This window comes from Gossypium raimondii, chromosome 12 (assembly GCF_025698545.1).
Source record: "Gossypium raimondii isolate GPD5lz chromosome 12, ASM2569854v1, whole genome shotgun sequence".
NCBI classification, from domain to species: Eukaryota; Viridiplantae; Streptophyta; class Magnoliopsida; order Malvales; family Malvaceae; genus Gossypium; species Gossypium raimondii.
Genome location: NC_068576.1, coordinates 7,301,530 through 7,329,096, shown reverse-complemented (window position 1 = coordinate 7,329,096; position 27,567 = coordinate 7,301,530). Strand labels below are relative to the sequence as shown.

The 27,567-nt window shown below is 29.9% G+C and overlaps 1 protein-coding gene across 1 annotated transcript; it reads right to left on the bottom strand.

Annotated features, from left to right (window-relative positions):
- Positions 1–6,561: 6,561 nt before the first annotated feature.
- LOC105763092 (receptor-like protein EIX1) lies at positions 6,562–9,560 on the bottom strand. The gene is made up of 2 exons (XM_012581169.2): positions 9,411–9,560; positions 6,562–9,287 (listed from the first exon to the last, which is right to left on the bottom strand). The coding sequence occupies exons 1-2, from the start codon at positions 9,490–9,492 to the stop codon at positions 6,721–6,723; spliced, it is 2,649 nt and encodes an 882-aa protein (XP_012436623.1). The 5' UTR covers positions 9,493–9,560; the 3' UTR covers positions 6,562–6,720.
- Between the last annotated feature and the right edge of the window lie 18,007 nt (positions 9,561–27,567).

The window sequence follows — 27,567 nt, the reverse complement described above, 5'->3', positions numbered from 1 at the left end:
AACATCCTTGTAATACGCTAAAAACTTGTAAAGGATAGATGAACAGAGTTACAAAATATACAATAACTATTGTATTATAAATTGAACTACCATTATATAGCTCATTAAAATATGAATTAATAAATAAATAAATAAATTCTATTTAACTTGACTTGACACCAAGTTGTGATATTTCACAAAGTTGGATGACAAACTTCATACTCCCCGAACTATTGTTTAGTAACTAATTGAGAATCTATGAATATTTGTAGTTTTTTACCTGCTAACTCTAGCCTTTCCACCAACAACTCATATTGCAGCATCGTTTGCTACTAAAAATGCAAAAATCAATCCATATTGTCACTCCTCCTTGCCTTGAGGATCTACCAAGATATTCCAGCTCCTAATTCACTGTTCCCCTTATCTACATGCAACTTTCAGGGTGAGATGCGAACTTTATGAGTTTGAACTTGAGAAAACCTGCCACTTCAACGATTTTATTAAAGTTTCCTTCAGTTTGAACTTTAGCAAAAATAGGTTAATGATCTACCAAATGGTTGGAAAAAATACATTCTACCAAGAAATTCGTAAGTACTTGTGCTTTTACCATTTTTCTTGGCAAAAATTCCAGCCTAAATTTACTCAATTCTATACCCCACTTCAACATATGACCCTAAACATCCATTTTGTTGAGAATCTCCTTTAAAGGTTAGTTAGATAAAACAATTATATGATGAGCTTAAAAATACTGTCACAACTTCCTTGCAACCACCACCAATGCAAAAACTAACTTTTCAATTGAAGAATATTCGAGTTCAGTAGTTTGAAGCACCTTGCTGACATAATACATTGGGTTCTGCTATGACCCCTCCTCTTTAACCAATATTAAAGCTATTGTTTCATCTGTTGTAGCTAGTTATAAACAAAGAATATTTCCAAGGAGAGGCGAAGTTAACAAAGGGGGTTTGGTGAGATAGACTTCCAACTGCTCAAAGGAATGTTAGCATTCATCAATCATCTAGAATAGGGCCTTGAAGAAGGTAAAAATTTGTCAAGGTTTATTTATTGAAACAGTCACAAGCATCACACTGTGCAAATAAGCTTTTCTCTTGGTGTTGGATCTAGCCCATTCTTTATTATCACCAATTATCACATTAATAACCCTTATTAGGACCTGCTTACCTTTGAATTTCTCTACTTCTTGTGAACCTCAAGCATTATCATCTTTAATTCTGTGACCATAATGTTGCATTGTCTAGCAACAAACCATTGCAATTGTCCTCTACAAACAATAAATTCAATAACATCTCTTAAATGAACGCAATCATCTATTTTACGCCTATTTGTCATGGTGGAAATCACACTCATCCATTGAATTATCTCTATGAATGCTTGGTCTTGAAGGAGGTAGAGGCTTCATGATTCCCTAATGCTCTACTTGACTTAAAATTTGTGTTGGGGTCGTTGTCAAGTCATGGTAGGATTGAAATTGATTATGCGAGGCCCTTTACTATCCTTGCTAACTTTTTTGATAACCTCTATCTGTCATCATCTGCCATTGGTAACCTTGAGAGTCACTAAAAGGATATCCTTATTACCCCCCGAGTATAAATGTTGAGAACGAGTTCTCCCAATTCTATCATGCAATGAAGATCTACCTCGTTGAAAATTGTGGAAGTCTCTTGAGGTTTGCACAATAGTTCACAACGCTTGGAACTTGGTTTTTTTTTTTGTTCATCATTTTCAAAGAGTATGTGAACCTTCTCATATAATGCTGACAAGTTAGGTTAAGGGCCCATCAATTAAATTATGTTTCAAAAATTGTTAACTTGTCCCAAAAATGAAAGCTTGAACAACGAATTCTTCAGTGACATCTTTTTTAGCCATAGTTGCTACATTGAAGCTTTTCACAAAATCTCTTAGGTCCATCCTCACGTTGCTTGATGGACATGAGGTAAACAAAGAATTGCTTCAATGTTTTGTTCACTAAGAACCTGCTCATAAATAGGTTTGATAACTGCTCAAAACTCAAAATTGGATATTATGGCAATTGCGAATACCACGCATGGGTCGAGTCTTTAAGTGTCATTGAAAATGCCCCACTCTTAACTTCTTCTGAAGCCCCAAATATATTCATATGATTCACATAATGCTCTAAATGGTCTTAAGGGTCTCCTCGACCATTATACATCATTTTAGGAAATTTGGATACGGGGGAAACATGATGTCACAATATCTTTTTAGCTAGGGGCTCTTTTTTATACTTCCTCGATAATCTAGAGGATTCCATTTCTTGGAAGTCATGTAACTGTTTTTCTAACTTCTCTACTTTTTGTTCCAAAGTATTTTGACTAGAATAGTTATAACTATCATCATCATCCTCATCATAACTATTACTCTATCATCTATATCAATATACTTATCTACTAAATTCTCATTACCTTAGCCTGTACATTGTCAATCTAGCTTAGAATAAATGGATTCTTCCCTTCTATGCTTGAGATTTTGCTCCTAATTCATCCTGTTTCCTTTAAGTTCATCAATGAGCTTTTTGTTTCTTTTATTTCTCTTATGCGCTTGTCTTTGCCTTTCCATTTGGTCTTGGATAAATTTTAATTATTTTTCATATTTCTTTTGTTTAGAAGAAATTTCCTCTATAATCCTTATTCGTTCTTGCATATCCACATATTTTTTACTACCAGACCAGTGATGCTAAGACCTTTGATCCATTGGTGATGCTCCGACATGGTGCTAGTTTTGGTATTATAGTACCATGGGCGATATTGATAAGACTGCTGGTATGGATTTTGCTAGTAAGATTTTATTCATTTTGATTTTGTGGGATTGTGTTTTGGCTGCCATGCAATGGGTCTAAATGTTGGGTTGTTCTAGCTTGATTAACATTTGCTTTTGTGTTGTGATAAGCAAGATCACTAAGTTGATTATTGGCTGGGTCAAACACTGTACTAGGAGGATCATTGAAACCTAAATTCGACATAGTTTTTCCATACTCACCATACCAATTGTTGATCAATGAGGTGAACAAAAGGAAGAAGATGTTGGTTTGATGAAGAAATGAAGGAGTGTGAAGGTTGGAAGGAATTTTTAGTCTTATAAAGATAGTTCAAAGGTTCAGTGTAGGAAGTATATGAGAATAAACATGTGTGAGTTGTTTGCATGATTCTTTTATAGTGAGGGACAAACTTAGCTACGTGTCCTAAGATTATTGATAAGGAAGTCTAATTTGATACCCTTGTAGTGACGGTGATGTAGCGTCTTAGGATGAGACATGTTAGGATGACTAGCAATCAATTACATTAGGTCTCCACGTGGTCCTCAGATTACTTCAACGGAGGTGGATAGTTCTAAAGTTCGCCATGTAATGACTCGATCGTCACGGGTGTCGAAAAGTGCATTTTCGAGACTCCATTATCGTAAATCGGACTCGTAAATATTTTTAAGTTAGTTGTGTAGTTAATTAGGTTTTGGTTAGGTGAATTTGCATGAATTAAGAGTAATTAAGTATAAGGACTAAATTGCATAAAGGGTGAAAGTTGAATTATAGATTAAATAAAAAATTAAAAGGACTAAAGAAGTAATTTTTCCATAGATATAAATGAGGCTGCATAAGGGTGAAATTACTATAAAATTTTAAGTTAAAATATATATTATAATATGTTACTTAATATTTAAGTAAATATATATAATATAATAAAGTAAATATAATAAAACAAAATAAATAAGTAAATGAATAAAGAAAGAAAGAAACAAAACGAAACAGAAAGGAAAGAAAGAAAAGAAAAAAAAGGAAAGAAAGAAAAGAGAAAGACAAGGCTAGGGTTTCAAAGTTTCCAAGTTCAATTGGTTAGTCAATTTAGTCCCTTTTCTTTTAATTTTTATGTTTTTGGAATCCTGGTGCTAAATACTACCCGACCTATGTCGAAATTTTAGCAATTATTAAGTTTTTAAATGTTGTTAATGTTGAATAATTTTAGTATTAGGGACTAAATCGATAGATTTTAAGTTAAGAATGAAAAGGATTAAATTATAAATTTTGAGTAGACTAAATTGTGAAAATTTTGAAATTTAAGTGAAAATAGGAGTTAAATTTAGTTTAAAGTAAAATTTGTATAAAAATATAGGATTAATTGTAAAGAAATAAAGTTAGTCTCGATTTAGGGACTAAATTGAAATTTAGGCAAATATTAAGTCAAAAATTAAAATATTCAATATGAAATTGAATTGTGTTATATTGATGAATTTTAATTGTTTTAATTTTGTAGCTAACGTCGTACCGGAATCGTCGACTAAAAAGGGGAAAGATAAAGTCGACATTGAATAGCTCGAAATTTTGTGGTTTGTATTTCTATAATCCGAAACTAGTTATTAATTGTTGTATTTTTTATTTAATACATATGGTAAGTGTTGAGGTGAGCATTCGACACTTTGACATTGAATTGAATTAAAAGTTGATTGAATGGATTGAATTGATATATATATTATGAATATATTGATTATTTGAATTGAAATGAATATTAATGTGAAATTTGAATATTGGATATTTGTTGCATTTGGAAAGTGGATTGAAACCCTATTAACTATATCGGGCTAAGTTGGATATAGATGGCATGCCATAGGATTGGAAGAGTTTAGGGATTTCTTCGACTTCGAGTTGATGAGGCACTAGGTGCCCTTTACTTCGGTTTAACCGATGAGACACTAGGTGTCAATTTACTACTTCGGATTTATTCGATGAGACACTGGTGTCAATTTACTACTTTGAATTATCCGATGAGGCACTGGGTGCCAAACTGGTGTGTTGGTTGGATCTGTGTATCCGTCCGAGTCCAAGTCGTGTTAATAGGGATAAATAAATAATAAAGTTCTATAATTGATATTGAAATGGCATGGTATGAGAAATGGAAGTGATATAGTAAATTGAAAATAGAATGTGAAATATGTTGGCAATACATGGAATATATGAGTTATATACTCATGAATTGAGTATGGTATGAAATAATGTATTCATGAATTGAGTATTGCATGACTGATGCCATTGTACGAATAAATATGGTTTGATATGTGAATAACCATTTATATAGCAATCGTGTGAATTAGGATATTGTTTAATAAATGAAAAATGATAGTTATGATACTAGACATTAATATGTCCTTATAATTTAATTGTGTTTATTATATTATCTTGTCTTTAAATATTTGGATTATAGAAATACCACTGATTTTTTACTCAGCGTATGGTTTTGTTTTCCATGCGCAGATTAGGTACAGTGATTTTGAAGAGTTGTAATTGAGGTTGTGAGCATCCATCTCATCACATCTCCAAGCGCCAAGAGGGTATGTTTCAAAATTTTGAATAGAATTGCATGTACTTAGGAAGATCAAGTGTGTTCCAAGTAGTAGGGACTAAAATATAAGTTATGAAAACTTTTTTTTTTAATGTTCAAATATATTAGTGATTAGCCAAAATCACTTTGACACCAAATATAATATCCCTATATCAGGTTTCTTGGGTCGAACCGGGTATAGCGGTGTTACACGCCATGTTGTGGTTCGCAAACCAATTACTGGTTCGCAAACTAGTTATGGGTTTGCGGTACGATTGATTCCATTGGAAAACACGTGCCAAGCTCTTTATGGGTGTTATGTGAGGTTTATAAGGTTTGCTACACAAGGTATACCAAATATAAATGATGAAATTGTATTAAACCAATTTATTAGAAAATTACAAGCATTGATGACAAAATAACTACACTACAAGCACTAGATTCCATTAAAGAAATGGTAGTATTTTATCAATGATAGAAGGTTAAATTACATGACAATTTATTGCTATTTTACCCTTTCATCTTCATATTTTTATAATTTAGTTGTTTTAAAACAACTAAAATTCTATCTCACGCTTATGTGTGAAAACTACATATTTATAGTATAGTGGTGTTTAAAAATAATATGTAATAAATAATTAATCATATAATTTGAAATCAATTAATAATAATAACAAATTCAATATGTACAATATTAAAATGAAAAAATTAGATTAAATTGTGAGTAAAACAAACTTTAAACACGTAAATTCATCGATTAAAAATATTAAATGCACTACAATTATTTATCATGTTGTTGTCTTTCACCTTAAGTTGATATCGAGTTAACTTGTGACACCAATACAATTTAATGGAGATAATAAAGTGTCCATAATTAAATTAAAATGTACAAAATTGTTAAAGATAAAATTTTAGTTGAGTGGTATAGTTAAAGTTTTATTAACTCAAATGTCGTGAGTTCATATCCTCAAATGTAAAATTTTAATTGTTTTATAAAAAAAAAGCTAAAGCATCTTCAATTAATATAACTTATTTTAAATGCGAAAGGACTTTTCATAACTTCTCAAATTAGTTACTACTCGATTGACTTGTGACACCCACTTAATTAGAGATTAAATAATAGTACAGATATATAATTAATAGAGATAATAAAGTATGCATCATACAATTAAAATGTAAATATTATATTTAAATAAAATTTTAACTAAATAATAAAATTAATATTTATCGATGCAAGTAGCACAAGTTTCATATGATATTTGATTAGTGGAGGACACTGATAAACCAATAATACATAAAATATCCAAATATGGTATTAGATTTGGACCAAGTAGAGGTACATCGCTTATTTTTGTGTAAATAGATGGATTCCCTCATATCATAAACCTGCAATATTCTATTTGCGTGGCCTAGGCAGTGGGCATTTGGTAGGAAGTGGAGCCCCGCAAAGCAATGGATTCCCCTCATAAATGGAGGAATCATTAAATCTTGGCGAAAAAGGAATGCTTCCAGAAAGGTTGTTGTATGACAAGTTCAATCGAGTCAAAGAAGCTACAGATGTCAAGCTTTTCGGGATCGCTCCTGAAAGATGGTTGTGTGACAGATCCAAGATGCGCAGTGCAAGCAGGTTTGTCATCTCGTAAGGGATTTCACCTGTAAGATTATTCCCTGACAGCTCTATGCTATTCACGTTTGCCACTACGTTGCTGTATTCAGGATCTCTTCCTCTTGTTACCTCCCTTATTAGCCTTTGGAACACCTCGCTACCCTTTCCATGGACCAGGGCTCTCAGATTACTAATACACTTAGGAATGGGACCTGAAATTTTGTTTTGGGAAAGATCTAATATGTGCAGATTTTGTAGCCTGCAAACCTGATCAGGTATGCTCCCACTTAGAAGGTTTGAGCCAAGACGTAGCATGAATAAGGATGACATATATTGCACCCACAAAGGGAGACTCCCCGAAAGTTTATTCCCTCCGAGGTCCATGCTTGTCAAACCGGTGCAGTTTCGTAGAGAAGAAGGGATTTCCCCATCCAGATTGTTGTTGCTCAACAGCAGCACACTTAGAGAAGGCAGGAAACCGAAGGAATTTGGGATGTTCCCCGTCAAACTGTTATTTGATATATCTATTCCCCATAACATTAATCGATGCCAACAGTTAGGGAGTTCTCCACTCAACTTGTTGTTCCTTAGAGAAATAATGTTGAGCCCCTCTATATCACACATGGATGGTGGGATTCTCCCACTCAGATGATTCCTAGAAACATATAGTTTCTGCAATCTAGGCATCAAGGCCCCAATATTTTCAGGTATTGGCCCCGAAAACGAATTTTCATCGAGGATTACATCGGTTGCATTAGTGGACCAAGAAGGGAAAGGACCCTCAAAGTTATTGTAACTCAGATCGATGAGATTCAAATATGGATAATTTAAGTGGCGTGGCAACTCCCCCCTGATTTGATCTTGAGATAGAACCAAATAAGTGAGTTGAGCAGACAGTTGGGAAAACCATTTCCCTGGTATGGTGTCAGATATGGAAACATTTTTTAAGACGACAGAGGTAAGTTCATTTTGAACTTGAAGCCATACAGGAAATGAGGGACCTATCATGCAGTTTTCAAGTTGGATAGACTTGAGTTTGAAGGGAGGAAACCATCCATGCGACGCACTGAAAGCCAAGGGCCTCGTTGGCTCTGTTGTGAGACGAACATGCTGCAGCTTTCTTAGATTCATGAAGTGGGTTTCTTTTAGAATACCCTTCCAAGAATTTGCCATAAGGTTCATGTCAACTAGCCCAGAAAGTTGCCCAAGGCTTTCGGGAATTGTACCATTCATGGTGTTATATGACAGGTCTAATTCTCTCAGTGCTGACAAGCTTCCTATTGATGATGGAATTGAACCCCAGAAAGAGTTGCTGGAGAGATCTAGGTGTTGTAAATGTTTAAGCAATCCTAATGACTCGGGCAGTTCCCCTGTCAATGAGTTGGAACTTAGATCCAGTGACTCTAACTTACTGTTTGGGTTACTTGAGAAACCACTAAAAAGCCCATAAATGTCACCATGGAAATTGTTTGCAGAAAGATCTAGGAGCTGTAGTTTGCTAAGGTTGCCAAGTAATCCAGGAATTTGACCCTCGAGGTTCAAATTATCAGACAAATCAAGGACTTGGAGATTCTTGAGGTTTGCAAATTCAGCAGGAATTGAACCGCTGAAAAAGTCCCATGTCAGATATAGTTCTGTGAGACCAGTAAGATTGAACAACCATGGGGGAATTAAAGAGTTGAAAGAATTCTCCGACAAATCAAGAACTGAAAGTGACGTGAAGTTAATGGATGGCAATGTCAGTGGTAAACCTTTAAGTTCACACCAGTGTAAGCGCAGGTGTACCAATGAGGGAAGCATATTAAATGTTTGCAACCAATGGTCGCCTATGCTATCGAGTTTGACAAATCCCAGGTTTATATATTTTAAAGAAGAGAGAGGTGTAAGCCATTCCAGACTCTGTGAACGCAACTCCCTGGGACCTGTATTGCTGTAGGAGTCTGCATAGAGGTCCAGATACTGCAAATTTGACAAATTCCCAAGAGAAGCTGGAATCTCTCCAGCAAAAGAAGCATAAGAGAGATTGAGATATCTCAAATTTTTTAGCTCACCGAAGAAACCGGGAATTTCAAGCCCTTCAAAATCGTTCAGGCTTAGGTCCAGAGAAGTGAGATATTCCAAACGAATCAAAGACGGGTTGATCTTACCTCCCAAACAGGAGCGTTTATATGTTGGTGGATCAACAGCACCGATTAAGTGGTAAGGGTTTCTAAGGTCGAGCTTTGTGACACGTCCTGTTTGGTTGTGGCACTTGATGCCTTCCCATGTACAACAATCTTCGCCAATCCAGGAAGAGAGCCTGCCAGAAGGGTCGGTGAGACCTTCTCTAAGGACCACAAGTGCTCTTCTGTCGGTGTCTGTGCATTTGATATCAGTGGAACAAACCACAAACTTAGAATTCGAATAGAGAAGGAAGAGCGAAAGCAAAAAGGAAACAAGAAGAGGGTAAGTTGAGCTGAAATTAGGCTTGTTAGCCATACCAATAGAGTGCAGACGAATTGGTTGAGTCCAGCAATTTATGAGCGATTGGCAGCTGAGTGGAAGGGGGTGCTTTTTGTCCATTATTACTAGTAGCAGCACATATAATTAGTGGGGAGGTCAGCTGTGTGAATTGTGGACTTGGAAATCAGCATCATCACTTATCACTCTTAATTGCCTGCCTCTTCGACAACTCCAGAGGCAAGACTCAACAGTGACATGGCGCCAGTAGCAGCAGCATGAGCATGCATGGCAACCAGCCTTCCATTGTCAGAATTTCCAGATGGATCATGTTCCATGACCACATTGGTATGCCAACCTATTGTTAAGCCTGTTAAACTTTTATTTTTAATAATGAACCCCAATTATAAATTTACTTGGATATTGAATAAGAAAACCAACTTTGGGTAGTGTTGAAGGGCCCAATTTGATTTGGGAATGGTGGGATTCCGTTTTTGGTATTAAAATCCCACTTTAACTTGGGTAAAGCAGACCTCGTTTCTTGGCTTAAAGCTCATTAAGATTTTGTTTGCAATTTTCTTGTTTGAGATTTAGGGTGTGTTTAGTATTGTTTTTAAGAGCATTTTTAGATAATGGCATTTCTAAATACTTTATTTTTTGAAAGAAAAATACTTCTTTCAAATCAAAAATTGACCCAAAAACACTTTTGAGAAATATTCTTAAATTAAGCCTTAGTAACCTTTAGGGAAATTTCTTGGAGATCCAATATGAGAGGTTATTTTGGAGAGAGAACAGTGAGTTAAAAAAAAAAGAAGAAGAAGAAAATGAAGATTTAAAAAAAAAAAAAAAGCCTTTTCTGTTCATAAGTTAGGAAGCTTCCAGAGCCGGTTCAATCCAGACTGGTTCTCCCAGCCCGAGCAGTTCAACAGAAAAACCAGAATTAGTGGCCCAAGCCCGTTCTGTCCAGACCAGTGTGCGGCCTGAATCAACAACAGACCAGGCCTTGTTACTCCTTCAATGTGGATCTAGTCTCCAGATCCATTGGGTATACATTTAGATATTTATATAATTATTACTATATTTTTGTATTTGCTTGGTTGTTTAAATATTTGGACATGGATTATGTTTCATCATGTCAAATTATGATTAGTAGCAACTACCAGTATGACTAATTCGATTATGATAAATAAATTTGCTTAACTTTGATGTGTGTTGGATTCCTTATGGTGCTTAATAGTTTTGGAATCATCAAATTTGAAATTTAAAATATTTAATATATTAATTTTGAATATGAAAATTTTAGTTTTGTTCATATGTTTTGTCAATTTAGTTTAAAAGAGTTGAATTTGTTTCTCAATTTTAAAAATTGTCGAATTTGACCATCAATCTTTCAAAAAGAGTAAAGTTCTTTTTGCAATGAAAATCTTGATTAAAACGTTAAAATTTTTAAGCATAACAACTTGCATGACAACTTATGTGTACTTCATGCTTTTTTTAAATTTTTATAGGCTTTTCAAATTTTTATTGTCACGCAAATATCACTATCTTATTATTTAGTTGTCATATGATCAAAGGTGCAACTAAAATTCTACACCACATGATAAATAAAATTCTTAGGACTAGTTCATAAAAGTTTCACAAGTCATTGGTTGTCCCAATTGTCACACTTATACTAAAGGAGATCTTTATTAATTTCTAACTTTATTTGTGTTATTCAGTTGCTTACTTTCTTTTATAAGAGACTTATAAAGTTATTATATAATCTTAAGAGGAATTTGGAAGAATTTAGAATGATAATTGTAAGAAAAATTGAACAGTGTTAGAAGTAGTGCTGCGAGTAATGCCAATTATTTTAGGCATTGATGAAGGAAAAAGATGAATATTGCGATATGTTTACATAGTTCGATTTTCTTACGTCCACGAGGCTTTTTAGAGAGAGATAATCTACTATCTTAACATATATACAAAAAGTGATTAAAAGCTCCAACACTCACTAGAATAGAAACTTCACTTTTATCCCTAAAATCTAGATCACTCTCTTCTAAGTTTCCACTATCTTAACATCTAGATCACTTTTGTACCCAAGGATTTGTTACCAAATTTGGAAATGGTGGATACCAGTGGGCACTACTCTTAGGCACTTTTTATAAATTGCCACAACAACCTCTCCTTGTGGAAATTTTTTGAACAAAACCATAACAAGAAACATATACATCAATAGGAACAAATGTTCTCTAAAGTAACTCCCCCTTAATCAATCAAACTTAACTATTAACATAATCAAGCAAATTAACTATTAATGCTTTTGGAAAGTGATGAACACATTAGCAATCAAAATACTTAGAATCATATTACAGTAAGCTAGATGAAAAAATGTTCACAAAAACAACAACCAAAGTACAACATCGTTCAACAAAACATCACCAAAATAAATAAAGTTTGTAGTCTTGAAATAACAAAAAGAAATCATCAACAGGTGCGATAACTTCTTACTCCCCCTTTTTGTTCACAAAATTGCCAAAAGTCCATTGAAGTTGTTTGGGTAATAAATCATTCCTCAAGGCTTTGGCTCATCGAACATTAGCTTGAAGTTGAGCAACAACCCTCTCTTAAGAAGCCATTCCAACATCCAGGTGGTGTAGCATGCTTTGTTTAAACGTTGATAAATGCTTATGAGTGTTAGGCTCAATACCAATTGGAATAAGCCCTGCTTTCTCAAAATCAACTTCATCTACAAGAGCGGTTCTTAGATTACGCTCAATATGCTTCCTCTCCAACGACTTGTATGATAACTTAAATTCTACAAGCTTTTTTTCATATTTCTTAGTGGCATTAACAATTTTAGAATTAGTTGAAACAAATTTTGAAAAATTAAAGAGTGAAATGGAAGACATAGCTGGGGGTACAATGTATTCCTTGCAAAATAATCTTCCCTAAGTTGAACTGAATGTCATAAAAAATCTTCCTTAAATGTGTTGTCATCCTTTTGGTAAATGTATTCCTTTGACTATTGGGAATCCAATTTCAAGTGACAATGGCAAAAAAGTCTGGCATAGGTGGGTTCTAAGGTAGATGCTTCAAGTTCTTTGTTGTGGCCACGAGAGATGAATGTCATTGGTGATGGTATTTGCCATGGAGTCAAAGGACTCATTTTTGGAAAAAAAATTCAATTTGAAAAAATTTTCTTGCACAGCGAAAAGTTAAAATTTTGAAAACTGGCCCAGTTTGTGATATTTATAGCAATAAATCTTGAAACAAAATCATACTTGTGTTTTCAAATAAGCGAATACTTGACATTTTCCAACTTTCAACCAAACGATCTTCTTTTCTATTCTTGTACCACGAACTACTTCGAGTGTGGGGTCGAACCAATTAAATCAGAACACAGAACTAGAAAAAGTTTTTTTTCCTTTTTGGGGTGAAAACAAAAATTTTCTGTTCTTTAATAGAAACCAATTGAATTGTTATTCTAGAAAAATATATTTAATAGTTGAGAATAAATTCTCTCCAAGTTATGTATAATGCCCTACCGGTGCCATCTATTTATAAAAAGAAAAGGTAGAACCCTTATTGAATTCTATAAGTTTATTTCAATTAGAAAAACAACTTCCCCATCCAACTAGGAGAGAAAGAGGGGCTAATAGGGTGTGTTTCCCTTCATATGTATTATGATGAAGATTCTGGCCTCTCTCACATCAGGTCCAATTACGATTACTTCCTAGGCCTTTTGACCTAGTACTCTGTAATGTGATCTAACCCGATTTAGTTTTTTCTATTTCCCAAAATAAAATTTAATATTCTATATTAAACAATTTTCTTGTCCCTATTTTACCCTATTAAAATTTTGACAATTTTAATCCCAGTAAAATTTTTGATGATTTTACCCATGGTAAAATTTCGAGAAAATATGTTCAATATTTCATAACTCAACATGTTCATCATGACGGAATGATTTATTTTTATTTTCGAGATTCAAAACCGCTCAAAAACATAAACTCATTTTTAAGTAATCCATATAGGATTGCAAATGGATCATTTCCATTTCCAATTTTTGAAACCTACATTCATTTCCAAATGATTCCATTTTTCCATTTTGGAAAAACCATAATTGTTTCTGAATGTTTTCCATTTCTCTTTTTCTATTCATTCTTTTCATTTCTATTCAAATTCACAATTCATTTTTGGTTTCAATGAGCTAGCGGAGAGACCAATTGGACATATGTGATTAGGGCTCATATCATTTATAATTAAGTTTCATTTTTTGCCTATTAATTATAAACTCATTTAGTCACGATGTAGTAACCTATTTTTAGTGGTGTCGAAAATAGGAGTTTCGAGACCACAATTCTGACTAGTGAGTTAGTAAACATTATTTATTTAATATTTACAAGGTTATTAGAGTATTAAATTTTGGTTAAGTAATTTTAACATTTAGATAGTTAATTAAGTAAAATGACTAAATTGTAAAAGCTGTAAAAGTTAATCGCTAATAGTTTATATGTGCTAAATGAATATAGAAGCACGCATTAAGAGTTTTAAAAGGTAAATAAACCTTATTATATCTTAGTGGATGCTTTAAGAAATGAAATGAAATAAATAAACTATATGTTAGTTTTATATTAAAAATATTAAATAAATAATATTAATAAAAGAAAAAAAAAGACATTTTGGGGTCAGCTTCTTCTTTCTTCATGTTTTCTATCCGAAACCACCATTATGAATCCTTAGAAAGTTCAGCCAAAATTTTACCTTGCATGTAAGTTGACTTCAATCCCATTTTTAGTAATTTTTACATTTTTAAGATCGTTGTAGCTTAACTTTGGTAACCTAGGGGCTAATTTATAAAAATGTTCAAGGTTTTGAAATTTTCCATTGATGATTTTTAGGTGTTCATGAGGTTGAGTGATAGATTTAAGAACTTGGTTGTCAACTAGGACTATTTTGTAAAGTGATTTTGGTTAGTTTTAAGTTTAAGGACTAAAATGGTAAAATAATAAATTTAGCATAAATTTATTGTGAAATTTAAATAATTATGGATTGTAAATGTATAGGAGATAATTCGGGTAGTTTGGTTTTGGTTTAATTGTGATAAATGTGTAAGTTTCGATTTTGGGGACTAAATTGAATAAGAGGTAAAAGTTTAGGGTAATAATATAAAATGTCATTAAAGGGTCAAATAAATGAATTTAGATATTTTAAGGTATTGAATTGGTTAATTGAGCTAAATTATTATATATAGATCAAGAAACAAATCAACCAGTCGATAACCACGGGATTGGAATAGTTGTCGAGTAGTCCTCGTTATGGTGTTGGTACCTGCTTCGTTTAAGTAAGTTCGTATTAGGCTTATTATGTTTATTAATTGTTTGGATTCAAATTTCACATGTGTATAAGTATATGTGTATATTTTTATGATTAATTGAGGTAAGTTTTGAAAGGGGAAATAAGTGACTGAATTGTAAAGTATGGTAATTGTACATGTTTGCCTATGGAATGTATGTAATCAAGTTGATCATGGTATAAGGTTATAAACATGAAAATACTAAGGAATACAAGTTAAGGACTGTGTGTACTTAATGAATAGCTAGGATACAAATGACATGTCATTAGGGTGTTACAGGCACTAGGTGTCAGTGATTACAGGTTTTAGGCACTATGTACTGGTGTTACAGTTTTTACGTGTTTTGTGCCGATGATATATTTTCAGATACTATGTACTGGTGGTGGACACCGTACCGATAGCTGGAATCTAGCATTTGTTGTAGATTCTCGTCAGCTTGTTTGAGCAACATTGTGTAATGGTTAATGTCTCGATTGTCAGCTTGTGTGAGCATTATTTCTCGCGAATCCAAAGTTAATTTACTATGGTTTTCTGGGCAAAATATTTAAAAAATGTTTAGAAATGGAAATCATGGCATGAATAGTTATATACTTATTGGTTGTGAATTGACATGTGAAACATGTATCTTGAGATCTTGTTAATGTTATATGTATATGTCTAACCATTTGGTATAGTAGGAAATGTGAAACAAGGCATAAAATTCTAGTTTTATGTTAAATTCAAATTGTATGCTTTAAATGGCAGGTATGTGATGTTTAATTTCTACGAACTTACTAAACTTTATGTAAGTTTACCTCATTTGATTTTTTTCCTTATAGATTTTCAGATTCGAGTTGTCGATTGTATCATTTCTGGAGATCACATTATCCATCAACTCTTTTGGTAGCTATTTACTTATTTTGGCCCAATTATAAGTGACATGTAAATAGGGTTTTGGTATATATATTTATGAGTACTTTGGTTATGTTTTGTGTCATTTGGGATATGAATCATGTATTTGGATGTAAGATGTAATGGGTACTTGGTTGTTTTGGTGGCTTGTGTTGGTAATAGCTTATTTGGTATCTATCATGTTACTTTAGTTATGAAATGTTTCTTATGTTTTAGTTAGCTGGAGAACTTTGGTTGATGAGTATAGTCATGAAAAAATTAAGTATATTTGATAGTTGAATGGGCATGAAATGTTAAGTTGTTTATGCTTGAATGGTTAATGTTTAATGTTTGAATTGTGGTGTTATTGATGGCATATTGGTTAAACACTTAGGTTGGATGTTATGTGATGAATTTTGGAAATATTTGATGCATTTTGTACAGGTTTAATGGTTGGTATTGTATGACTTGTGGCCTAAGTGAGTATAAATGTGATTACTTGGTTTAGAAGGCTTGTTTAGATGCACACGATTTATGACAAGATCTACCACATGACCATCATCTTATAATTAAAAACCTCAAACTCTTACTCCAATCCCCCAAGCTAACTAAATAATCATCTTATAATTTCAATCCTTAACCACACATGTTTATCAAGCACAACCTTAACATATGTAAAAAAGAACAGAGAAAATAAATCTTTGGTAAGTACCTGTGTGAGGGAGAGAGAAACTAAATCTTCTTCTTCTCAGTCGTTGTGCTCTTCTTTCTCTTTTCTAATGGTAATTTTTCAAAACCCAGCTATTGCTTCTTTTTAAATAGGAGAAAATTGGGTTTTAGGGAAAAATTTTGTATTCTATTTTCATAAAAAAAATTAAAAACTCATTCTCATCCCAGCTAGATATCCAAGTTAGCATTTAAAACCTTTTTGGACTGTTGCGTAGGACTGTCATTAGGGAGGTAACAGAGCTTAACAATAGAGTGATCACTTCAGAACAAAATCCTAACGTAAATGACTAAAACATAATATTTCAAACATAAATGAATAAAATATAATATGATACAAATAAAAGTGACTATTTTTATAATTTACCATCTCTTTATTAAAAAATAAATAAATTTAAAACCATACATCAATTATATACCAATTAAAACATTGATCCATCGAAATGGTACTAGCAACCGTGAATCACATTTGTTATAGGAGAGTACTTAAGAAGAATTTTCCTATTAAAAATGAAAGGAAAAAGAAAAGAGAAATAAATAACTAATAGTCAACTTTACCAGATCAATGATGGTGCCATGCAATTGCAAGCAGATTTGTGTATTTGTATTAACCAACCATATCTAAGGACTTGTCACGACAACATCACTTTTTTTATTTCTCAAATTGTCATTTCAAACTTATTTTTTAATTAAGTTTGACTTCAATATTCAATTTAGTACTTAAGGTTTTTTTTTTATCTCAATTTAGTGCTTGAGTTTGGCTTCACTCACTTTGGTACCTGAATATTTTTAATTTGATACTTAAATGTTTTTTTTTGTCACAATTTAGTATCTAAGTTTGACTTCAACGTTCAATTTGGTACCTTTTTTTTTTCTCTTAGTCCTAATTATGTATCTATATTTTTTACAAGAGCACTTATGTCAAACATTCATTTGGGCTACATGTTATTTGGTTTGAGTATCAAATTGAACCTTAAAGTCAAACTTAGGTTTCGAATTAGGATAAAAAAACTCAAATACCAAACTGAATTTTAAAACTAAATTCAAGTACCAAATAATACATTAACCCAAACATTAACAAAAGCGAAGAAAAAGGAGAAACAACATTTGTTTGGAATAATCGAAAGTTTCTTTTGCACTCATGCTTTAACCGTGCTATCAGTTTAATTTGTAAATTTTGTGAGGGTTAATATACTATTTGGGGATTTGGTTTGGTTTCATTGTTTAATTTGATATTTAAATTTTTTCCTAATTTAGTACCTTAGCTTAGCTTTAAGGTTCACTTTGGTACTTGAGGTTTTTAAATTAAATATTTAAGTTTTTTTTGTCTCAATTAAATATTTATGTTTCTTTACTAGAGTGCACATGTCAAAATTTCATTAGATTGTTCAGTCTAAGTAATAAATTAAATATTAAAACTAAATTCAAGTATCAAATAGCATATTATAATGATTCATGAATTTGGTGGGAGTCTCGATATAATAAACTAGAATTAGCCCTACTTCATTGGGTTCTATTCTTTTAATATTTTAATTAATTGTTAATAAATAATTTTAAATTGAATTTCACCAAAATAAAATTTAAATTTATGATAATTATTTAACATATATTTTTATTTTAAGAAATAAAATAATAAAATGAATCTCTCAAAAATAATAATAAATTGAGAATATTTTTCATATAAGTAGTAATAACTTTTTTAAACAATTTTCCAACCCGATTAGGTATAATTCTTAATTGACCTATGTCTCAAAATGTGCACCAACCAGTCCCCAAATAAAAAAATGTAAACTTTAAAAAATATAAATTAATATATAATAAAATTATATTTTATTTATCCATAAAATGATAAAATTGTGATTTAATCTTTCTAAAAATTATAAAATTTTAAGCTTACAATGAAAAGAAATGCGTTTTAACTCTCATAAAAAGTTTTAATTTAATTTCAATGCCTCTAAAAATTTTCCCGCTTCGTCTTGCACCAACTCCTTTAAATATATTATTTAAAAATAAAATAAAATAAAATGATTCACAGCTTATTTTTCCATAACAGATTTTGTGTGCCTGATGATTCACAGCTAAAGTAGAACATTTTAAATGAAGCTCATAACAGTGTTTTTTTTGTTACATCCAGGCAATACTAAAATGTATTGTAATCTGAAACAGATGTATTAGTGGCCGAGAATGAAACGCGAGATATTTGAGTTAGTGTCAAAATCCTTGTCTGAACAGGTAAAAGCCTAACATTAGGTTCCATATGTGTTGTTATAGCCTATTTTAATTCCCGAGTGGAAATGGGAGTGAGTCGACATGGATTTTGTATCAGGTTACTATTGTCACCGAGAAAGAAATATGCGATATGGGCTATAATTGATCGACTAACCAAGTCTGCACATTTCATCCTTGTGCGCACAAATTGTTCACTCGATAAGTTGGCAGAATTGTATGTCTTTGAGATTGTTAGGCTACACGGTGTACCGTTGTCAATCATTTCTGATCGCAACTCGAGATTTACCTCTAGATTTTAGGACAAATTACACGAAGCTCTAGGTACCAAGTTAAATTTCAGTACAACTTTTCATCCACAGACTGACGATCAGTCAGAGCAAGTGATTTAGGTACTCAGAAATATATATATACCAAATCTTCTTCTTCTCTATCTTTGTGCTCTTCTTTCTCTTTTCTGATGGTAATTTTCCAAAACCCAACTATTGCTTCTTTTTAAATAGGAGAAAATTGGGTTTTAGGAAAAAAATTTGTATTCTATTTTCATAAAATAAAAATAAAACATATTCTCATCCTAGCTGGACATCCAAGCTAGCATTTAAAACTCTTTTGGACTGCCGCGTAGGATTAAGATTAGGGAGGTAACAGAGCTTAACGACAGAGTGACCACTTTGTAACAAAATCCTAACGTAAGTGACTAAAACGTAATATGAAGCAAACAAAAGTAGCTATTTTTATAATTTACCCCACACTTTATTAACAATAAATAAATTTAAAACCATACATCTAATATATACCGATTAAAACATTGATCCATCGAAATAGTCCTAGCAACCGTGAATCACATCTTTTATAGGAGAGTTAAGAAGAATTTTCCTATTAAAAATGAAAGGAAAAAGAAAAGACAAATAAATAACTAAAGTTACCCTTACCTCATCAATGATGGTGCCATGCAATTGCAAGCATATTTGTGTATTTGTATTAACCAACCATATCTAAGGAGTTGTCACGACAACATCACTTTTTTTATTTTTCAAACTTATTTTTTAATATATAAAGGGTTAATATACTACTTGATACTTAAGTTTGACTTCAATATTCAATTTAGTACCTATAGTTTTTTATCCCAATTTCAAACTTGAGTTTGGCTTCACTATTCACTTTGGTACCTGATTTTTTTTAATTTGATACTTAAAGGTTTTTTCGTCACAATTTGGTGCCTAAGTTTGACTTCAACGTTCAATTTGGTACTTGTGTTTTTTTTTCTCTTTGTCCTAATTAAGTACCTATATTTTTTACAAGAGCACATATATCAAACATTCATCGGGCTACATGCTGTTTGGTTTGAATATCAAATTGAATCTTGAAGTCAAACTTAGATGTTGAATTGGGACAAAAAAACTCAAATACCAAACTAAATTTTGAAACTAAATTCAAGTACCAAATGATATATTAACACACATTAACAAAAGCGAAGAAAATGGAGAAACAATGTTTGGAATAATCTAAAGTTTCTTCTGCACTCATGCTTTAACCGTGCTGTCAGTTTAATTTGTAAATTTTGTAAGGGTTAATATACTGTTTGGAATTTGGTTTGCTTTCGTTGTTTAGTTTGATATTTAATTTGTTTTTCCTAATTTAGTACTTGAGCTTGGCTTTAAGGTTCACTTTGATACTAGAGTTTTTTTTTAAATTAGATTAAGTTTTTTTGTCCCAATTAAATATTTATGTTTCTTTATTAGAGTGCAGGTTGTTCGGTCTGAGTAATAAATTGAATATTGAAACTAAATTCACTATCGAATAGCATATTATAACATCTATTAATTGATTTTTATGAATAATATTTAGAAATAAAAATTTACATAATAATATATTTATTTCATCAGATTTTAGAAATAATAAAACTTTATTTAATAAATTTAATAGCTATAGTTTGATTAATACTAAAATTTTAAAATTACAAAATAAAAATACTGAAATAAAAGTAAAATGTTTAAACGAATCTCTCAATAGTCAACTTTCAAATTTTAAAATAAAATAGTTCTATATTACGAATCCCAAGCAACATATAAGTTAATGTATGGACCCACATTTAAAATACGTCATTAAAAATAAAATAAAATTGTCAATTTAGATTAAAAGAATAATTTTAACTTAGTAGATATCCTAAAAATCATTTTGGAAATAAAATGTAGACAAATCATTTTAAATACATAATTCTAAATTACAGTATTTATTCTATATATAAAATGTAAAATAAAAACTAAAAATTCAAAATTATACAAATAAATCAAGTACATAGGTTAAAATCAACCTGGATTTTTTTAAAATATAGAATAATTTATAAATCCAAAATTACATTAAAATTTATAAACTAAAATCTAAATAAACACCTTAAAATTCAACTCCTCGCTTGTCAAGTTTTTACCCAATAGGGGATTTTTTTTAATATAGTAGAAATTTTAAAATTTTATTTAATTTTTGTTTTACTTTTTTTTTTCATATGAATGTGATATTACGATTTTTAGCATTTGTTTATTGATATAATGCCTAAAACTATCCATTGTGCTTCAACGCATTTGAACCAACATCCTCTTGCAGGGGCGAAGCCAAAAAAAAATTTTACGGGGCCAAAATTAAATTTTAATTTTTAAAGGATTAAATTAAATTTTATTATTTTAAGGGGTCAAAGTATAATTTTACGTTTACTAATTTAAAATTTCTAAAAAACCAAAATGAAAAAAAATCATTTTAGGGAGGTGGGCCTCTGCCAATCCCCCCTAAATTCGTCCTTGTCTTCTTGTACTGATAACAATGCCGATACCAATTGAACAAAGACTCAATCTACAATTTATTTAATTTTTTAATATAATAATAATATGAATATAAATATGGAAATCAAATTGAATAATAATGTTGAGGATGGAATACAAAATTTAAATCATTTGTTAGTTAACGTACGGAACAACTTTTTTAAATATATCATTGAAAAATTACAAAACTTTTTTAAGAAAAGATTAAATATATATCCTAAATGGACCTTAAGAACACGAGGACTAACTAGGGATGTTCACTCGGTTAACCGAATCGAATTAGTATTTACCGAATTAATAAAAATTTTAAACCCTTAACCATTAATCGAACCGAAATTTTTTAAAAAAAATTAACCGAACCGAACTATTTCGGCCAATTCAGTCGATTAACCGAATTAATCGAAATTTTTATGTTTTTTTTTGTGTTAAAACAAGTATAAAACATATCAAAAAATAAATTGATAATATACATTTAGCCGAATTAACCAAATTAAAATTAACCAAGTTGGTAATATATCATATTAGTTTTTTGAAAGTTTGGTTAATTACCCGATTTTGAATCGAATTAACCGCTAACCGAACTTTCAAAAAACTATTAACCGACCTCCGACTTAGTTAGATCAAATAACTGACCGATTAACCGAATTAGTTCGAATTAATAATTTAAATACTCTTTTTAGAATTAAAATAAAAGCAATTGATAAAATCATTTTTACATATGAATTCTAAATTTATCATGTAAATCAGTTAATTTAAAAATAAGATTCAAACATTAAAAAAATGGTCTATTACGTATAATGAATCAAATTGATAAAATAAAATTTAAATTTTTACCTTTGTATATAATATATATAGGGTAAATTATCTAGTTGGTCACCCAACTTTTAATGTGCTTTCATTTTAGTAACTCAAAATGAAATCCTAGCAAATTTGTCCCTCAATTTTTAAGGTGCTTTCATTTTATTCACCTAACCATTAAATCTTTAATAGCGGTTAACTATACACGCCACATCATCAATGGCGAAGCCAAGATGTTAATCTTGGGGAGCAAGCTAAAATTAGATGTACTATGTAACAATTGATTTAAAACTTTGAGGAAAAATGACGAAGAAATTTTTTTTCTTCTTCTTTTCTTGCTAGGCACCAATATGAAGAAGAAAGATGATAAAAGTCTGCTCATTTTTTCTTTTCTTTTTATATATATTATTATATTACTTATAAAATATTAAATTATTATTTAACAAAATATCAGTCAAAAGTCATAATGAGTAATTTAGTTTCTTCAAGAAGATTTTTCTTTGTTTTTATCAAGAATAAATTTTTAATACTATAAAAATATTGGAGGGGCCTACTTATATTTTTAGGAGGGCTATAATATATATACAATGGGGGAAATTGCAAAAACTTTAAACCTTGGGGGCCTACTTATATTTTTGGGAGGGCCATAGTATAATTACAAAGGACTAAATTGAAAAAAAATAAACTTTTGGGGGGCCATGGCCCCACTAGGCCTCTATTTGGCTCCGCTGTCACTTTCATTTTGGTCACCTAAAAAAATCATTTTTTAAAGTATTGATTGGGGTAAAAAAAAAATTAAGGATTTAAGTGAAAAAACGACATAGACTAAAATAATGTATTAAAAGTTGACAAATTGTACTTGTTTATCACATTGCCAAAAATTCTAAATTTTTTCAATATTAAAATTTTAATTTTCAAAACAAAAAAATCAATTAAATAAATTGTTGAAATTTTTTATCATTTGATAATGCTAGGATTTGTTCTTGTAATATTGAAATTAATTAAATTAATCTCATTCTCGATAATTCATATCCAATAATTGTTTTATGAAACTTAAATTTCTTTTGATTATATAATTTGAATATTCCATACTAAACTAAAAGTAAAAAAAATCATTATAGTTACAAGAAATTTGGGTTTCCATATCATTCTTAATGAAATACTGAGATCATATAATCAAAAGAAATTTGGGTTTCATATACAATTATTAAAGATGATTTGTTTGAGTTTATTTTAATTTGGAAACATAAAATAAAATTTTAAGATTTAAAAGGAGACTAAATTAATTAATTTTAATATTATAGTAATAAACTGGTTGACACTATAAGGGATAAACATCGGCTTAAGTGTGCAAAAAGCCTTCAAACTTAAAAAAAAAAAAAGCAATTAAGCCCCTACTTTTTTTTCCACTCATTTGGGTACTTGAACTTTTAAAATGCATAAAAAGGCCCTCAAATCTTAAAAAATGCAATTAAGCCCCTACTTTTTTTTTGCACTCAATTGGGTACTTGAACTTTCAAAATGCATCAAAAAGACCCTCAAAATTTTCAAAAAAAGCAATTAACCCCATGCTTTTATTAAAAATAAGAAAAAAAATTATAAAAAATTAAAAACAATAAAAGCTATAAATATTATTAAATTTTAATAAAAGAATTCAAATATTAAAAATTTAATAAAATTAGAAAATAGTAAAATAGTAAAAATATAAAATTTTATCAAGTTGTAAGAAAATTATACAAAATGCAAAGAAATATAAATTTTGTAAAAAATTTACAAAAATATCGTACAAAAAGAAGCATTTTATAATTTTTCTATAACTTTTAGAGATTTATATTTTTATCATTTTCGCCACATGTCACATTGTGTTGCAACACGTGATGACTTTAATTGAAAAAATAGAGGTCATAAAAATTTTTTATGATTTTTATAAAATTTTACAATTTTTATTTTTACTAATTTTATAAAAAATTATAATTTTAATAAATTTTAAATTTTTAAATTTTATTAAAATTTAATAAATTTTCTACTTTTTAATTTTTATAATTTTAGTAAGAGTAGGGCTTAATTGCTGTTTTAAAAAATTTTGAGGGTCTTTTTGATGCATTTTAAAAGTTCAAGTACCCAATTGAGTGAAAAAAAAAAGAAGTAATGACTTAATTGCTTTTTTTTAATAAGTTTGAGGGTCTTTTTGATACATTTTGAAAGCTCATGTGCTCAATTGAGTGCAAAAAAAAAGGAGGGGCTTAGTTACTTTTTTTTTTAAACGTTTGAGGGTTTTTTACACCCTTAAGCCTAAAAAATTTCCAATAACTTATTTAATTAATTTTGATGTTTTGAAATTTAAAATTTTAAAATTGAAAAAAAAAATAGAACTTTTGGCAAGGGAGTAAAACAAGTAAAATTAGCCAAATTTTAAAGTATTATTTTAGTTTCTACCATTTTTCACTTTAATCCTTAATGTTTTTTACCCCAATCAATATTATAAAAAAGTGATATTTTTTGGGTGACCAAAATGAAAGTGTGAACATGATGTGACATGTACAAGTTAATTGTCGTTAGAGATTTAACGGGTGAGTGGCTAAAATGTAAACGCCCTAAAAATTGAGTGATAAAATTACAAAGATTCCATTTTAAATGACCAAAATGAAAGCCCCTAAAAATTGAATCACCAACTAGATAATTAACGTAATACATATTTTAACAGATTCACGTGTTATAACTACTAAACCTTGAAATATAACATTTAGAAATTTAAAATAATCTAAAAATTAAAAGTAATTAATAAAATAAAAAAAAATTTTAAATTTATTTTAAGCGAATTAAGTATGGATAATGATACCGTGAATTACTATGCAATAAGTTTTTTTTCTTTAAAACTCACCATTATGATTATTCATTATTCATATTCGGTTAATTATTTGTTTGTTTTAAAAAAATTATTTGTCGAATAAAAGTTTGATGGTTAAAATATACTTTAAGTCTCTACACACTTTATACATTTGAAATTTAATCTCACTATTTTTATTTTTAGGAATTTAATCAGTCTATTTTTAAATTAAAAAAATTTAAGTCCAACTGTTAAAATTCTTCCATTAAATTCACTGGTTTGATGTTTTAAAATTTAAAAATTCACTTGGTCGTGATGTAACAAAAATAATGTTAAAAATACTTATGTATATTTTTTCTTAAAAGCATTCATTCAAACTTTATCATGATAAATTCAATTCAAATTTTAGAATAAAATAGGGCCAAAACTAAAATTTAATCATTATCTTATAATGTAATAAAAAACAAATAAAACCCAAAACATGTAACGTTAAATTGTATATAACCACGTAACATTGTAATCGAGAAGTTAATGATAGTAACTATTTGAACTAACTAATAACATCATAAAAATAAAAAGATAAAATCATATTAAAATTAAAGGGTTAAAGTACTTGGGAGGTCCCTGGAGTATAGGGACTTGATCAAATTAGTCCTATTATTAAATGGATCAATTTAACTCTTATACCATTAAAAGAATCAAATAAGTCCAAATTGTAACGGTGTTAACATTTACCGTATAAAAATGTTTTGAATTTTTTTCAATTACAGTTCAATTTTAAGTAAAGACTTCATTTGCGAACCATAAAAACTTTATAAATATTGACTATGTTAAACAATAAATGCTAACTTTATTCTATTTTAGTTTTATTTGATTCTTTTAATAGTACCGAATAGTATTAACTATTTGGACTAACTAATAACATTATAAAATATAGAGACTAAATTATATTGCAAGTTAAAGTATAGAGATTAAATTTTAAATTTAAACATGATAGAGGGACTGAAACTAAAATTAAAAATTTTGTAACTAAAAAACCGGATACGTGTAAGACTCAATTGATATCATGAGTCAACCGAGCACTAACTCGATTAGAAAAATTATGAAAAGTCCTTCCTAATTAAAATTAGTTATTCCAAGGTACTTTAGTTTTTCTAAAATAAATAATTTGCATAGAGTGGGATTTGAAATTATGACATTTGTATAAATAAAACTTTAACTTTACCACTCGACCAAAGCTTTATCTTAAAATATTTGTATATTTTATTTTTATTATGCATACTCTATTACTTCCATAAATAGTGTGTATATATATATGTATTTATATATTGAGAATATTATTAATTGAATTGGTATCACAAGTTAACTCGGCATCAACTCAAGAGTAACGAGAACATCATGATAAACAATTGCAGTACATTTAATAATCTTAATTTGATGTATTTACGAGTTTGAATTTCGTTAAATTTAACTTTTCATTTTAATATTATACATATTTTATATGTTATTATTAATTAATTTCAAATCATACGTTTCATTATTTATTCAATATTGCTTTTAAACATATTCGTGTGTTCTAAATACGTAGTTTCCACACGCATACAGATTTGAAAATTAATTATATTTTATTTTATAATAAGAGGTAGATATTTTTTTTATTTGTAAATAAAATTGATCGCATATAATGTATTAATTAATTGGTTTAATCGTGAAGAAAGTGTCTCAAGCTTCAAGTAGTCTAACATGACTTGCACGCAGGGCAATTATTTCCCTTTCTTGTTCTTCAAAAATTCCTCAATGACTTTCATCTCCGGACGAAGACTTGCTTTGCAACCTTGGCCATTTCCTCCTCCCTTCCGCATTGACTCCATCTCAGGACAATGACTTCAACACTTTGTAACCAGAATAATGAAATAAAAAGCAGCATCCATGAAATAGGCCAGAAGACCCTGACCTAGTCTTTGCCTTAATATTTGGTATATATATGCTGATAGGTTTGATAAGTGTCTATACTTTTTTCGTAATTTCGTCTCTTTATTTTTTAGATTTCAAAATTAAAGTCTAACTATTGAAATTAGTTTATTAAGTTCAGGTTCATTACAACATCATTTTTTTAGTTACATTGTTACCAAATGAGTATTTTTTTTTTAAATTTTAAAGTGTCATACCAACACATTTAACGGAAAGAATTTAACGATGCTAATAATTTGACCTAAAATTTGAAATTTAAAAAGTAGAGAGACAATTACTGAAATAAAAATACAATGACTAAATTCTAAATTTGTGAAGAGTACAAAGACCTATGCTAATATTGAAGTTATGCCTCGCCCCTATACTCTTGTAACTTTTGAAACCTAGTCCTTCTATATTTAAATTTAAAATTTAATCTCTTTTCACTTGGTTGATTTGAAAATTAAAATTTAATTGATAAGAGTATTAACTAAACTCTATAAAATTTAATTATATGGTTATCAATTGCATTTTAATTCCTTAAATTAGAATTTTAAAATTAAAATGTCAAAATCCACTAACATTGTTTTTATTTAGACTTTAGTTTTCAAAGTAAAAAAAAAAAAAAACTAAATTTTTATAAATAA

Bases quoted from the DNA above. Each gene is read 5' to 3' on its own strand.
- LOC105763092 (XM_012581169.2), bottom strand. From the start codon at position 9,492: ATGGACAAAAAGCACCCCCTTCCACTCAGCTGCCAATCGCTCATAAAT. The intron at 9,288-9,410 runs GTATGGCTAACA...TCAAATGCACAG, and splicing joins AATTCGTCTGCACTCTATTG to ACACCGACAGAAGAGCACTT.